Source organism: Eleutherodactylus coqui, chromosome 4 (genome assembly GCF_035609145.1).
Source record: "Eleutherodactylus coqui strain aEleCoq1 chromosome 4, aEleCoq1.hap1, whole genome shotgun sequence".
NCBI lineage: Eukaryota > Metazoa > Chordata > Amphibia > Anura > Eleutherodactylidae > Eleutherodactylus > Eleutherodactylus coqui.
The window spans coordinates 146,587,163-146,603,474 of record NC_089840.1 but is presented as its reverse complement, the minus strand read 5'-3'; the positions used below and the strand labels follow the sequence as shown (position 1 = coordinate 146,603,474).

The following is a 16,312-nucleotide window of genomic DNA, read 5'->3' as shown; positions in this document are numbered from 1 at the left end:
CAAAGCAGTTCCTGTGGAATACCTCTGCTAAGTAGATGTATCTAAGCTGATCCTGTGTGATACATCAGCTAAGCAGACGTATCACACAGGATATGTTTATATACAGCAGCTCAGCAGACGTATCTAAGCCGATCTTGTGTGATACGTCTGCTGAGTCACTGTATCACATAGGATCGGCTTAGTTACAGCGTCGCAGCAGACGTATCACACAGGACTGGCTTAGATACAGCATCTCAGGAGGCGTATCTAAGCAGATCCTGTGCAATACCTCTGCTGCAACGCTGTATCTAAGTCGGTCCTGTGTGATACATCTGCTGATACACTGTATCACACAGGATCACCTTATACAGCTTTCTGTCACCCTCTACATATATACAGCTTCCCGTCACCCTCTACATATATATTGCTTTCTGTCACCCTCTACATATATACAGCTTCCCGTCACCTTCTACATATATATTGCTTTCTGTCACCCTCTACATATATACAGCTTCCCGTCACCCTCTACATATATATATAGCTTTCTGTCACCCTCTACATATATACAGCTCCCTGCCACCCTCTACATATATACAGCTTCCCGTCACCCTCTACATATATACAGCTTCCCGTCACCCTCTACATATATATAGCTTTCTGTCACCCTCTACATATATACAGCTTCCTGTCACCCTTTACATATATACAGCTTCCTGGCACCGTCTACATATATATAGCTTTCTGTCACCCTCTACATATATACAGCTCCCTGTCACCCTCTACATATATACAGCTTCCTGTCACCCTCTACATATATACAGCTCCCTGGTACCCTCTACATATATACAGCTTCCCGTCACCCTCTACATATATATAGCTTTCTGTCACCCTTTACATATATACAGCTCCCTGTCACCCTCTACATATATACAGCTTCCTGTCACCCTTTACATATATACAGCTTCCTGGCACCGTCTACATATATACAGCTTCCTGTCACCATCTACATATATACAGCTTCCCGTCACCCTCTACATATATACAGCTTCCCGTCACCCTCTACATATATACAGCTCCCTGGTACCCTCTACATATATATAGCTTTCTGTCACCCTCTACATATATACAGCTTCCTGTCACCCTTTACATATATACAGCTTCCTGGCACCCTCTACATATATACAGCTTCCTGTCACCCTCTACATATATATAGCTTTCTGTCACCCTCTACATATATATAGCTTTCTGTCACCCTCTACATATATACAGCTCCCTGTCACCCTCTACATATATACAGCTCCCTGTCACCCTCTACATATATACAGCTCCCTGTCACCCTCTACATATATACAGCTTCCTGTCACCCTTTACATTTATACAGCTCCCTGTCACCCTCTACATATATACAGCTTCCTGTCACCCTTTACATTTATACAGCTTCCTGGCACCGTCTACATATATATAGCTTTCTGTCACCATCTACATATATACAGCTCCCTGTCACCATCTACATATATACAGCTTCCTGTCACCCTTTACATTTATACAGCTTCCTGGCACCGTCTACATATATACAGCTTCCCGTCACCCTCTACATACAGTATATATAGCTTTCTGTCACCCTCTACATATATACAGCTCCCTGTCACCCTCTACATATATACAGCTTCCTGTCACCCTTTACATTTATACAGCTTCCTGGCGCCGTCTACATATATACAGCTTCCTGTCACCATCTACATATATACAGCTCCCTGGCACCCTCTACATATATACAGCTGCCCGTCACCCTCTACATATATATAGCTTTCTGTCACCCTTTACATATATACAGCTTCCTGGCACCGTCTATTGATAAATATGGTGACAAGTTTATATAGTGATGAAATGAAAAAATCAAATATTTGCATATTATGTTCTAAGATGGTGAACTGGAGGTAATAATATTCTGTCATTCATAGTGGCGCCAATCATGGTGGCAGGAGGCAAGATTGGGCATCGTTCATTTAGGCTACTTTCACATCAGCGCTGGATCCTCGGGCCGGAGGTGCCGCCATAAATCCAGCTCAGGTTACTGGAAAAAAGGCACTGCATGTTGCATTTTTCTTGCATCCCAAATCTGGGCAGCTGGGTGGAAGGCGGACGGAGCCGTTCGGCCGCGGTGATTCCCTTTTCCTGTTAATAAAATGGCACAGGAAAGCGGAATCCCCAACACAGGGGTGAAACCACCCAGACTGCTGCCTGCAGCGCTTTTTTGTCCGGTAAAATTCCGGGTAGCCGAGCGAAAAACAGTCGGACCCCATTATAGTCAATGTGGTCTATTCGACGCTGTTCGTCTCCAACTTAAGAATGGAGGAGGAAAACGCAACAGCGGTCGGCAGTGTGACCGCAGCCCTACTCTTGGGCTCCATGAGGTGTGATGGACGGCCAGCGGTGTGACCGCAGCCCCACTCCTGGTCTCCATGAGGTGTGATGGACGGCCAGCAGTGTGACAGCAGCCCCACTCCTGGGCTCCATGAGGTGTGATGGACGGCCAGCGGTATGACCGCAGCCCCACTTCTGGACTCCATGAGATGTGATGGACGGCCAGCGGTGTGACCGCAGCCCCAGTCCTGGGCTTTATGAGATGTGATGGACGGTCAGCGGTGTGACCGCAGCCCCACTCCTGGACTCCATGAGATGTGATGGACGGCCAGCGGTGTGACCGCAGCCCCAGTCCTGGGCTTTATGAGATGTGATGGACGGTCAGCGGTGTGACCGCAGCCCCACTCCTGGACTCCATGAGGTGTGATGGACGGCCAGCGGTGTGACCGCAGCCCCACTTCTGGACTCCATGAGATGTGATGGATGGCCAGCGGTGTGACAGCAGCCCCACTCCTGGACTCCATGAGATGTGATGGACGGCCAGCGGTGTGACAGCAGCCCCACTTCTGGACTCCATGAGATGTGATGGACGGCCAGCGGTGTGACAGCAGCCCCACTCCTGGACTCCATGAGATGTGATGGACGGCCAGCGGTGTGACCGCAGCCCCACTCCTGGACTCCATGAGATGTGATGGACGCCCAGCGGTGTGACAGCAGCACTACTCTTGGGCTCCATAAGGTGTGATGGAGTCACACTGCCAGCTATGACACATGTTATAATGTAGGGAGGAAATATTGTTCCCAATCTATTACATGAACAGAGATGGGAACACTCCACAAAGCAGCCATTTTGTTAGGCAGGGAGATGTCTTTGTGGTAGAGCCCACGACATGTCTGTCCCCCAGCCCCGAGCCTCCCTGGTGGCTCCACAAATTACACACGACATGATGAGCATGAAGAATCCATGTCTGCCCGGACCCCTCACACTGTTGCTTGCAGAGAAGGAGGAGCCAGCAGCGCGAACACCTCGCCATCCACCAGCATCACTACACACAGACGACATCTGCCACAGAGCCCCTCACACACACAGCAGCCCACAGCCAGCCCCCCGCGGCCTGACACAGCCGGGTGATCGCCACCATGGCAGCCAGCAAATCCCCGTTCAAAAAGAGAGCCAGTCTGCAGGCTCCAAGCGCGGCAGGTGAGCATGAGAGGTGCTGGGCTGAGGAGAGGGGTCGTGTAACTGATGGAGTATGAGGGGTCGTGTCATGGGCTGAACGTGAGGGGGTCGTATCATGGGCTCAGCGTGAGGGGTCGTATCATGGGCTGAGCATGGGGATCGTATCATGGGCTAAACATAAGGGGGTCGTGTCATGGGCTGAGCATGAGGGATGGTGTCATGGGCTGAGCATGAGGGGTCGTATCATGGGCTGAACATAAGGGGATCGTGTCATGGGCTGAGCATGAGGGATGGTGTCATGGGCTGAATATAAGAGGGTCGTCTCATTAGCTCATCATGAGGGGTCGTGTCATGGGTTGAGTATGATGGATCGTGTCATGGGCTGAACATGAGGGGGTCGTGTCATGGGCTGAACATGAGGGGTCGTGTCATGGGCTGAACATGCGGGGTCGTGTCATGGGCTGAACATAAGGGGGTCGTGTCATGGGCTGAATATGAGGGGTCGTGTCATGGGCTGAACATGCGGGATCGTGTCATGGGCTGAACATGAGGGAGTCGTGTCATGGGCTGAACATGAGGGAGTCGTGTCATGGGCTGAACATGAGGGGGTCTTATCATGAGCTGAACGTGAGGGGGTCTTGTCATGGGCTGAACATAAGGGGGTCATGTCATGGGCTGAACATGAGGGGGTCTTGTCATGGGCTGAACATAAGGGGGTCGTGTCATGGGCTGAACATGAGGGGTCGTGTCATGGGCTGAACATGAGGGGGACGTGTCATGGGCTGAACATAAGGGTCGTGTCATGGTCTGAACATGAGGGGGTCTTATTATGAGCTGAACATGAGGGGGTCTTGTCATGGGCTGAACATAAGGGGGTCATGTCATGGGCTGAACATGAGGGGGTCTTGTCATGGGCTGAACATAAGGGGGTCTTGTCATGGGCTGAACATAAGGGGGTCGTGTCATGGGCTGAACATGAGGGGTCGTGTCATGGGCTGAACATGAGGGGGTCGTGTCATGGGCTGAACATAAGGGGGTCGTGTCATGGTCTGAACATGAGGGGGTCTTATTATGAGCTGAACATGAGGGGGTCTTGTCATGGGCTGAACATAAGGGGGTCATGTCATGGGCTGAACATGAGGGGGTCTTGTCATGGGCTGAACATAAGGGGATCGTGTCATGGACTGAACATGAGGGGTCGTGTCATGGGCTGAACATGAGGGGGTCATATCATGGGCTGAACATGAGGAGGTCATATCATGGGCTGAACATAAGGGGGTTGTGTCATGGGCTGAACATGAGGGGTCGTGTCATGGGCTGAACATGAGGGGGTCGTGTCATGGGCTGAACATAAGGGGGTCGTGTCATGGGCTGAACATAAGGGGGTCGTGTCATGGTCTGAACATGAGGGGGTCTTATTATGAGCTGAACATGAGGGGGTCTTGTCATGGGCTGAACATAAGGGGGTCATGTCATGGGCTGAGCATGAGGGAGTCGTGTCATGGGCTGAACATGCAGGGTCGTGTCATGGACTGAACATGAGGGGTCGTGTCATGGGCTGAACATGAGGGGGTCATATCATGGGCTGAACATGAGGAGGTCATATCATGGGCTGAACATAAGGGGGTTGTGTCATGGACTGAACATAAGGGGGTCGTGTCATGGGCTGATCATGAGGGGTTGTATCATGGTCTGAACATGAGGGGGTCTTATCATGTGCTGAACATGAGAGGGTCTTATCATGGGCTGAACATGAGAGGGTCATAAAGGATGAACATGAGGGGGGCATATGGGCTGAACATGATTGGGTCTTATCATGGGCTGAACATAAGGGGGTCGTGTCATGGGCTGAACATGAGGGAGTCGTGTCATGGGCTGAACATGCGGGGTCGTGTCATGGGCTGAACATGCGGGGTCGTGTCATGGGCTGACCATGTGGGGTCGTGTCATGGGCTGAACATGAGGGAGTCGTGTCATGGCCTCAACATGAGGGGGTCGTGTCATGGGCTGAACATGAGAGGGTCATAAAGGATGAACATGAGGGGGGCAAATGGGCTGAACATGATTGGGTCTTATCATGGGCTGAACATAAGGGGGTCGTGTCATGGGCTGAACATGAGGGAGTCGTGTCATGGGCTGAACATGATTGGGTCTTATCATGGGCTGAACATAAGGGGGTCGTGTCATGGGCTGAACATGAGGGAGTCGTGTCATGGGCTGAACATGCGGGGTCGTGTCATGGGCTGAACATGAGCGAGTCGTGTCATGGCCTCAACATGCGGGGTCGTGTCATGGGCTGAACATGTGAGGTCGTGTCATGGGCTGAACATGAGGGAGTCGTGTCATGGCCTCAACATGCGGGGTCGTGTCATGGGCTGAACATGCGGGGTCGTGTCATGGGCTGAACATGAGGGGTCGTGTCATGGGCTGAACATGAGGGGTCGTGTCATGGGCTGAGCATGAGGGGTCGTGTCATGGGCTGAAGATGAGGGGGTCGTGTCATGGGCTGAACATAAGGGGGTCGTGTCATGGGCTGATCATGAGGGGTTGTATTATGGTCTGAACATGAGGGGGTCTTATCATGTGCTGAACATGAGGGGGTCTTATCATGGGCTGAACATGAGGGAGTCGTTTCATGGCCTCAACATGCGGGGTCGTGTCATGGGCTGAACATGCGGGGTCGTGTCATGGGCTGAACATGCAGGGTCGTGTCATGGGCTGAACATGAGGGGTCGTGTCATGGGCTGAACATAAGGGGTCGTGTCATGGGCTGAACATGTGGGGTCGTGTCATGGGCTGAACATGAGGGAGTCGTGTCATGGCCTCAACATGCGGGGTCGTGTCATGGGCTGAACATGCGGGGTCGTGTCATGGGCTGAACATGAGGGGTCGTGTCATGGGCTGAACATGAGGGGTCGTGTCATGGGCTGAGCATGAGGGGTCGTGTCATGGGCTGAACATAAGGGGGTCGTGTCATGGGCTGATCATGAGGGGTTGTATCATGGTCTGAACATAAGGGGGTCTTATCATGTGCTGAACACGAGGGGGTCTTATCATGGGCTGAATATGAGAGAATCATATAGGATGAACATGAGGGGGGAATATGGGCTGAACATGAGGGGGTCTTGTCATGGGCTGAACATAAGGGGGTCGTGTCATGGGCTGAACATGAGGGGTCGTGTCATTTGTTGAGTATGAAGGATCGTGTCATGCGCTGAACATGAGGGGGTCTTATCATGGGCTGAACATGAGAGGGCCATATGGACTGAGCATGAGGGGGTCGTATTATGGGCTGAACATGAGGGGGTTGTATTATAGGCTGAACATGAGGGCGTCGTGTTATATGGAGATACAGCAGGGGTGGCAGCTATCCAGGATCCTGTTATATCACTATATGAAGATACAACACGGGTGGCATCTACCCAGGGTCATGTTATAGCACAATGTGGCTATACAGCAGGGGTGACATCCACCCAGGGATCTGTTATATCACTATATGCGTATATAGCAGTGGCGGCATCTACTCAGGGTTATGTTATAGCACTATGTGGCATTACAACAGGGGTGGCATTTACCCAGGGATCTGTTACATCACTATATTGAGATACAGCAGGGATGGCAGCTACCCAGAGTCATGTTATATTACTACTGGTATGTGGAGATACAGCAATGGTGGCATCTACCCACAGTCATGTTATATCACTATATGAAGATAAAGCAGTGATGGCATCTACCCAGGGTCATGTTATATCATTATATGGAGATACAGCAGGGGTGGCATCTACCCTGGGTCATGTTATAGCACAATATATGGAGAAACAGCATGGGTGGCATCTACCCATTGTCATGTTATATCGCTCTATGGAGATGAAGCAGTGGTGGCATCTAGCCAGGGTCATGTTATATCACTATGTGGAGATACAGCAGGTGTATCATCTACCCAGGGTCATGCTATATCACTATAAGGAGATACAACAGGGGTGACATCTACCCAGGGTCACGGTATAGCACAATGTGGCTATGAAGCAGGGGTGGCATCTACCCAGGGATATGTTATATTACTATATGAAGATACAGCAGGGGTGGCATCTACCCAGTCATGTTATATTACAACCGGTAGGTGGAGATACAGCAATGGTGGCATCTACCCAGGGTCATGTTATAGCACTATGTGGAGATTTAGCAGGGGTGGCATCTACCCAGGGTCATGTTATATCGCTATATATATATATATATATATATATAGATACAGCGGTGGTGGCATCTACCCACCGTGAGTTGTCCAGTTTAGGTAGGCATAAAATAAAACTGCAATTGACCATCTAATCTGGGTGGCTACCGTGAATGGAGGCCGGTGGCCAGAAGAGATCTCTGTCCGTTCCACCTCCAGTCACTGCACTGCTGGGATGACTGTAAGGCGCCTAAGAACCCAACAGTCATCCCGTCCTGAAGGACCCTAAGGGCTCGTTCACATGGAGGTTTCAGTCACGTTAATACACTGCCTATTCATGCATCCAAAAAGCACATTTTCCTACATAGTTTGCCCGTTCCTGCCGGATTTGGCGCAGGCAAATACACTGTGTATTTGTACGTACAAAAAAGGACGCAGAAGGGCCCGTTGACTAGCTATTTTTTCACGTGAAAAAATATGCACATGTGAACGAACCCATTGAAGTTAATGGATTTTGTTCTCTGCGTATTACACATGCAAAAATTGTGTGCGTAATACACGGCACAAATACGCCAGTGTGAACGAGCCCTTAGGCCTCCCTCACACAGGGCGCTTTCAGCAGCGTTTTCAGCCCTGTTCTAAACGCTGTACAAGGCTCCCATTCATTTCAATGGGGCGGCTCACACAGGGCTGAAAACACAGCTTTGAAAAGCGCTGCATGTTCTATTCTTGGGCATTTTCAGCTGAGTCTCCCATTGAAATGAATGGGCAGCGTTTTCAGCTGGGCTGAAAAGGCAGCTGAAAAGGCAGCGTTTTGCAAATGCCCTGTGTGAGGGAGGCCTAAGGCCTGTGTGAGGGAGGCCTCAGTGTCACATACATAGGAATGCATTGAGTTGCACAATTCCGCGTCATTGGGGAAGATTGGCCACATACTGCTGTACGCTGTGTGACTGTATGGCCACCTGACATCACACCTACATCAGCTTGTACAACTTTCTCTTCCTAATACATGGCTGTATTTTGGAGTTGGCCCCCTTTTTCTGCTATGGGGTATTTTCACAGCAGTTGTCACTTATTCCAATGGACAACATCCACCTTGATAATCTGTCACTTTTATGTGACACATAGAGCACGCTATGCGGGAATACGTTTTTTTGAATCGCCATTCACTTACATTGAACTGCATTATGGAATTTTGGCCATCTACCTCTGATAGGTGGGGTCTGACTGTCGCCATAGCAGCTGTTCTGATTACTATAGCGTGGTCCTGGTCACTTTAATGGGACAGCGCTGTAATATTCAGAAAAACCGCAATAAAAAGTACAGCTTCCCAGTAGGAACTGGATCGTAATCAATGTAAACAAAATGACACGGACCCCCTTAAACAGCTGATTGGAATCAAACCCCCACTGATCAGATATCGATGGCCTATCTTGAGGATTGCCCACCTTGTGAGAGAAAGACATGGAGCGCACATCCACCTACCATACATTGACCTATTGCCTCTCAGCTGTGTTATAAACATGTATACGAGGTTCCTAGGGACATTGTGAACACACCAAGAGCAGCTGCCACGCAGCACCGCACGTGAACAGGTCTCAAGAGCTCATGCATCCATATGATCCCTGGAAGCAATCTGCGATCTAAGCAGGTGCTGCCCTATGGGTAAACACACACAGGGTTTTTTCCGCCCGATTTTTGGACTGAAAAATTGGAAATAGGACATGCACAGTAAAAAAAAACAGCAACATGTCCCATTCTTGTCTGATTTTCGTGTGCTGTATGATCCGAGTTGCGCCAGAGAATCTCGAGAGCAACCTTTTCCAGTCCAAGTGCATGTACTTTAGGCCGGTTTCACATGTCCGTGAATCCTGCACAAATGTGATATGGACCCCATTCTTTTGAATGGGAAAATAAAAAACTGCAGCATGTCCTATTTTTAGGTGTGCCCTTGCATCGCCCATTGTTTTAAATGGGGCCAGCAAAGCATCAGTGAGCGTATTTGCGCATGCTCCAGTCTGAAGCTGCCCTCAAGCAGTCTCTTGCTAATTAAAAACGCCTAGGTCAACTGGGTTGGAGTGCTGGTACCAGGGAAAAACAAAACTAAGGGGATAGACACTGCAAATACACCAACAGTGTAGAAGGCATGGCCTACACATCCACATACTATACATTACTTTATTGCTTCTCAGCTATTAGTTCTGTGCAGCTCCTCATCTTTTAGTTTTTTCTTGGAAGCTATACTCCAATCGACATGATCCCAGTGTTTTTAATTAGGACACAGCATTAGGGCAGTTAGCTGTTTGGATCTCAGACTGCTTTTCTTGAATCATATGGATGGCTGAGCTCTGAAGAGCTGCCCACATTAGGTGGTGCTGCACAACTGTTGCTGTGGGGTGGTGCAGTCCTGAGGATGGGGGCTCAGTAGCAGCAGTAGTGTTGTTCGGTGCTGTATTGTGGTCTCCTATATTGCTGCACCCAATAAGTGTAGGGACTAGAGATGAGCGAGCACCAAAATGCTCGGGTGCTCGTTACTCGAGTTGAACTTTCAGTGATGCTCGAGAGTTCGTTTCGAGTAACGAACCCCATTGAAGTCAATGGGCGACTCGAGCATTTTTGTATATGACTGGTGCTCCGCCAAGGTTTTCATTTGTGAAAATCTTAGCAAATCACCAAAGTCATGTAAAAAACACAGAAATGGATAGGGCAGGCGAGGAGCAACATGCAGGGCTGCATTTCGGGCTCCGAGGTCTCACTATTAAGCCACAATAGTGGCAAGAGTGAGACGCCCCCGCCCCCTCCCCGCACTGTCAGCATAAAGATCGTTCTCCTCTGCCACAGCTGTAACAGCTGTGGCAGAGAAGAACGATGTTGGCCCATTGAATTCAATGGAGCCGGCAATACAGCCGGCTCCATTGAAAGCAATGGGCTGCCGGCGATCGCGGGATGAATTTTCGGGAAGGGCTTAAAAATATAAGCCCTTACCTGAAAAAGAAAGATTTTAGTGTAAAAAAGAATAAAAATGCAGGCATTCTCTTCAATGGAGCCGCTGCTGCTGCCGGCGACTCCATTGAAGACAATGGTCCACTGGCACACCTGAATTCTTTTTCAGGGAAGGACTTTACATATAAGCCATTCCCTGGAAATGAATTAAAAGTGATTTAGAAAACAAAAAAAATAGATACTCACCTCCCTTCAGCTGCCGGGGCACAGCTGCCTGTTCTCCTGCTGTCCCCTGCACTGTGGTGCTGAACTGCTGTCATTCAGCTGAGAGCTGCGCTGAGCCAATCAGAGGCAGCACTCACTCACCCATTCATGAATTCATGAATGGGTGTGAGTGAGATCTGCCTCTGATTGGCTCAGCGCTGAGCCAATCAGGGGGCAGGTCTGACTCACACCCCCTTCACACCCACTGCAGGCCGGCCGCGCTGAACTCCGTCTGCCGGGACAAGGTGAGTATATATATATTTTTTATTTTTACACATTTCTGGATGAATTGCAGTGAAGGGCTTATATATTTAAGCCCTTCCCGACAATTCATCCTGCGATCGCCGGCAGCCCATTGCTTTCAATAGAGCCGGCTGTATTGCTGGCTTCATTGAAATCAATGGTCAGTGCTCGTTTAATCGAGACGAGTACCGCGTGGTGCTCGTCTCGAGTAACGAGCATCTCGAGCACCCTAATACTCGAACGAGCATCAAGCTCGGACGAGTATGCTCGCTCATCTCTAGTAGGGACTCATTAAAAAGAGGTCACCATGCAGCGACTAGCAGGCATATATAATTTGATCAAAATATAACTAAAAACCCTTAGGTTACGTCTATAATACAGCTGAGTAAGTATAATACAGCTGGAGAGTGCTGCCACAAAGTTGGAAGCATGGAATTGTCTAAGAGACATTTCACATGCATGCCGTCCCGGAATCCCGCATCAAGGTCCGCATGACTACCTGTTTATTTGGATGTGGAATTGCCAACAGGATTTTGCTATTTTTAATTTTGCATCAAAATCCGGACTTTAGCAGTGTAGATTTTGGTGCTGGGTATTTTGCAGATGGATGTATTCTGCAACACGTATTCTGTCCCATGTGAACGGTCCCTTAGACTCTTCATATCTGCATTAGAAGCGCTATCATAGATTCCGTCAAATATGCTTGCGGCATGATTATTTCAAGAAAAATGACTGAACCTGACGGACCCTATTATTAGTCAGTGGGGTCCATCCGGTCATGTCATGGCTTAAATTTTATTTTTCGGTGCCTATGATAGAATAAAATAGAAATCCTAGTGTAGATGTGAACAAAGCCTAACATTTCTTTGTATGCTGTAGCATTAACTTTACCCTTCTTATAAGGAGACAAGTTTAACCCCTTAAAAACAGACCTGTATCATTATCCCTTCTCCATCAAGTTTTACAGTAGATGGCATTCTCCAGGCACCTGCCAAACCCAGATTCGGCCATCAGACTGCCAGGGAAAGGTGATTCATCACATGAAAGAACCCGTTCAGCTAGCGCTTGGCTTTGCGCATGGTGCTCTGAGGCTTGTGTGAGGCAACTCGACATGAGACTTCCAACAAACCGTTCTTGTGCTGCTGTAACTTTCAGGACAGTGTGTGCTACAATAAAACATAGGCGAATTTTGTGCTTCTTGATACCCAGAATTCACAATAATGGCATTTACAGTTAAGCAGTGCAGGTCTGGCAAATCATAAATGCCATGAGCTGATTTATGTCAAAGGTGGCATCCTGTAGCAGATTTCAAGGAATTCTGTCATCGTAGATAGCGCTATGCTGGCAGCTCAAAATTGATATGCGGCACAAACTGACCATGTGTTTGTGAGAAGTAGAAGATTATTTATTGCAGAAAAAACTTATTTTTATAATCTGGCACATGCAAATGACCCCTGCCTGAGCCCCGAGTCACACAACCTTTATTGATGCTCCTCCACCATTCCCCCTAGCAGTGGATGTCAGCGCAAGCAACAGTGAAACTGTGTTGTGTGTCTCTCTGACCTGCTCAGAAGTGGGCGAGCGTGTCTGCAGCTCGTCTTCAGTGACGCATGGCGCATGTTCCAGAGGCCAAGCTTGAAGAATGATTTTTGAACAGTTTAAGGGAAAAAAAACAGTTTCTTTTCTTCACACTGTTACCCCATTAAAGCAGTCTTTGCTACACCTCTGGATCCTCCAGAAGGGAGTGCTAGGCCTGTGAATTGCCAGATGCGATGCTCTGCAAAGCTGGGTTCTGGCACATGCACAATGTGTCAGTGAAGTCGAGGTGCAGACAGCTTGTCATCAGTGCACATGTCCACTTGTGCGTGGGTCAGAGAGCCGCACAGTGCAAGAGCAGGATTTCACTACTGTTTGCGCTGCCACCAGCGGCTAGGGGCAGTGCAGAGGGGCATGCATAGGGCTATACTGCTTGACTCAAGGCGGGTTCGCTTACATATACAGTGCCAGACTATAAAAGTAAGCTTTTGCTGCAATAAATAATCTACTTTTTATAAACACATTCTCAGTTTATGTGCCCTGTGGCACATAGCATTATGCTGGAAGCTCAAAATCAACAGACTCCCTTTAAACATTTTTAAAGACACAGATTTTTGGGCCTTAAATTGCCATACATTGCTGAGATAAGAACACAGCGGATTACAAGATGGCTGGGATGACAGAAACAACTGAGCTTGGCTGAGCTGCACTGTTGCTGTAACACAGAAGTCAATAGGAGTTATGCAGTGTACCACGGTTCAAACTGTTTCCGCAGCTCCTCAGTTACTTCTTTGAGTTCTATGGAAGCTACGGAAACAAGGCGCTCGGATATGTCATAGAAGTCTGAGATGGAAATACACCTTTAGCCTCTACCCACACCAAGATGTAAATGTATGCCATGGAGAGGTTTGTATTATGCCTCAATGACGTATATTTAGATCTTGATTTTGCAGCCAGAGAGCAACTTTGAGTGACATCCGGGCTCCCAAAGTAATGACCGAGATCAGAAATGAATCCTATCTTGGTTGTTTAACCAACTGGGTGCTGTGGTCAAAAGTGACTGCTGCATTTAAGTGGTTTTGCAGTGGGATGGGGTGCCTTATGTCCCCATTGGCATCACATGAACACAATTCTGGCGTCCCAGTGCGTTACCATGAGAACTGGAAGCCTAACAGAGGATTCCAGGCTAGTCACAGCTGACTCTTTTAGACTGTGCCTTCTGTGCAGCCTGATCGTTTGTAAAACTGAAAGGCAATGGAAATAATGCTTTTGTGTACTGAGTACACCAAGAGGATTTAAAATTGATCAAATTACAGAATTGTGTCATCCACCAAACGGAATAAATAGTTAAACCTTTAGAATCCAGTCCAACATTGAGATTTCCCTGTATTGCTCCCATGTCTGGCAAGGTCCAAAACATGTTTCTAATACTATGCAGAAGAGAGGTTCATCATCAGAGTGCAACTGCAAAAAGAACTCTCCATCATGGAGTAATATATGTAAAAATACTGATAAGAGAAAGGGTAGTGCCGTGCCACCAATGAACTGGGCGGGAAAGAGATTTTAGGTACAGAAATGTTGTTTTCTCGTCCGTATAATTTGAAGACACAGCTGAACATTGTTGGACATTACAGATCAGTCCCTCAAGGGTGGCGAAAGTATTAAAAGATGCATGTGGTCAGTTAATAGCCATTTGTAAAACTCTCCGACCGAGGGAGGTGTCCATGGATGCAATAGTATGCACTCGATAAAACTTTGAAAAGGTGTGTAAAGCAGTTCAGATAACGGCCTTACACACCTGCATAGCGGAAGCCCCATTCTGTAATGCCCACAAGGCACCCACTGCCTGAATAGAATTCGCTGTAGCATGGAATGGAGGCATTTTGCCCGTGGCACGGTATGCCTCTACCACTGTTGATCGGATCTAATGAGGGATGACCACCTTGGAAGCCGCAAGGGTTGGACCATCAGGAATTATCACAAACAGGAAGTCGCATTGTCTAAAAGAGGCCGTTTGAGAAAGGTGGATCCGCAAGGCTCTCACTAAATCCAGTTTGTGAAGAGCGTGTTCTGACGGATAAACTGCGGAGGGACAAAATGAAGGTAGAACAATAACTTAATTGTTGTAGAATGCCGTCACCAGCTTAGGAAAGTAGAAGGGGATAGGTCGCCTGATTACCTTGTCCTTGTGAAAGACTGTGGCCGGACGCTTGGCCAACAAAGCTGAAAGCTCTAAAACCCAAGAAGGCCACCTTCCAACCCAACAGACAAGCTGAAACTTTACTTAAAGGCTCGAAGGCATAAGACTGAATGGCATCCAGTAAAAGTTTAAGATCCCAAGGAGAGACAGGGAAATAAAAGGGATGGGTGATGTGAGAAACCCCTGTAGAAATGTATGGACAGCTGACTTGGAGGCCAGTGAATGTTGGAAAAATATATAGTTTCTTGAAGGGTCAAGTATTCGCACTATGACTAAAGCCCATGTCCAAACCCTACTGTAGGAAGGATAGGTGGTCAGATAAAGAGAAACACATAGCATGGAAATTGAGTTTTTCACACCATCAAAAGAATTTTTTCCGCTCGCGATAATAAACCAGAGTAGAGTAGGGTTCCTGAGACTTCATCCTGGTTTGTATTGTAGGTTTCGCAAATCCACAGGATCTTAAGACTGCAGCTTGAACCACCACACTGTTAAACAAAGTGTAGACAAATTTAGGTGAAAGAGGGATCCCTGTAAGAGAAGATCTTAAGAAGACAGGTGCCACGGAGCATCAACAAGCAGGTTAACGACATCCACGTTACCCCGCCTTTCCCGTGGGGCCAGTCTTGGGTGATGAAAATCATCGTAAGGCCTTCGATTTTGATCTTCTTGAGAAGTTGTGGGATTCGTGGGAAGGGAGAAAACACATATGGGAACCAGAATTTTGTCCATGGAATTACTGGTTTGTCTACTGCTTGAGCTCGGTCCTGAGACCTGGCCACAAAAATTGGCAGCTGGCTATTGATTCTAGACACCATGAGGTCGACGTCCGGGTGGCCTCACCTTTGACAAAGTGCCCAAAAGACTTCGGAATATAGTTTCCATTCTCTTGGGTCGACTGTCTCTGTGATGAGGAATATCCAGTTATCTATTCCCAGTATGCGCACTGCCGAGAGCGCTGGAAGGTGATCTTTGGCCCAAGCAAGATCTTTGCTGCTTCCTCTATGACTTTTGGTGCTGCAAGTCCCACCTTGATGATTTAGTATGTGACGGCCATCGCGGTGTCGACCTCTTGCAGCATACTTACCCCTCACATGGAAAAGAAAATGTATTCCATAATTCCAGCAGTGTACGTCGCCCTATACCTGCCTGCCTTTAAGGTGGAAGGCAGTACTCTGTTGATAGGGGGACACTATAGCTAGCGTGTCAAATTAAGATTTCTTCTGAGGACAAGCCAGGCAACAGAACAGTTAATTCCATTCTTTTTGCCCTCCTTAGTGGGGTAAAAGGGAGAGTCCTGCCTCCCTGTATTCCCTGAATCCAACAGGCACTTGAAGGCCAGTGATAACCAGGTCTGCCATCTATGAACACTAAGCTAAAACTCATTAGCTTGGTGTTTGCAGGAGGGGTATAGCTAGTAGGAGGAGCTAAC

The 16,312-nt window shown here is 48.2% G+C and overlaps 1 protein-coding gene across 1 annotated transcript in view; it reads left to right on the top strand.

Annotated features, from left to right (window-relative positions):
* The first annotated feature begins 3,409 nt into the window (after positions 1–3,409).
* Positions 3,410–16,312, top strand: part of AMPD2 (adenosine monophosphate deaminase 2) — a 93,080-nt gene continuing 80,177 nt past the window's right edge. Inside the window, exon 1 of the mRNA XM_066600259.1 lies at positions 3,410–3,544. Within this exon, the coding sequence (XP_066456356.1) occupies positions 3,484–3,544 (61 nt within the window). The 5' untranslated portion in view covers positions 3,410–3,483. The remainder of the gene's footprint in view (positions 3,545–16,312) is intronic.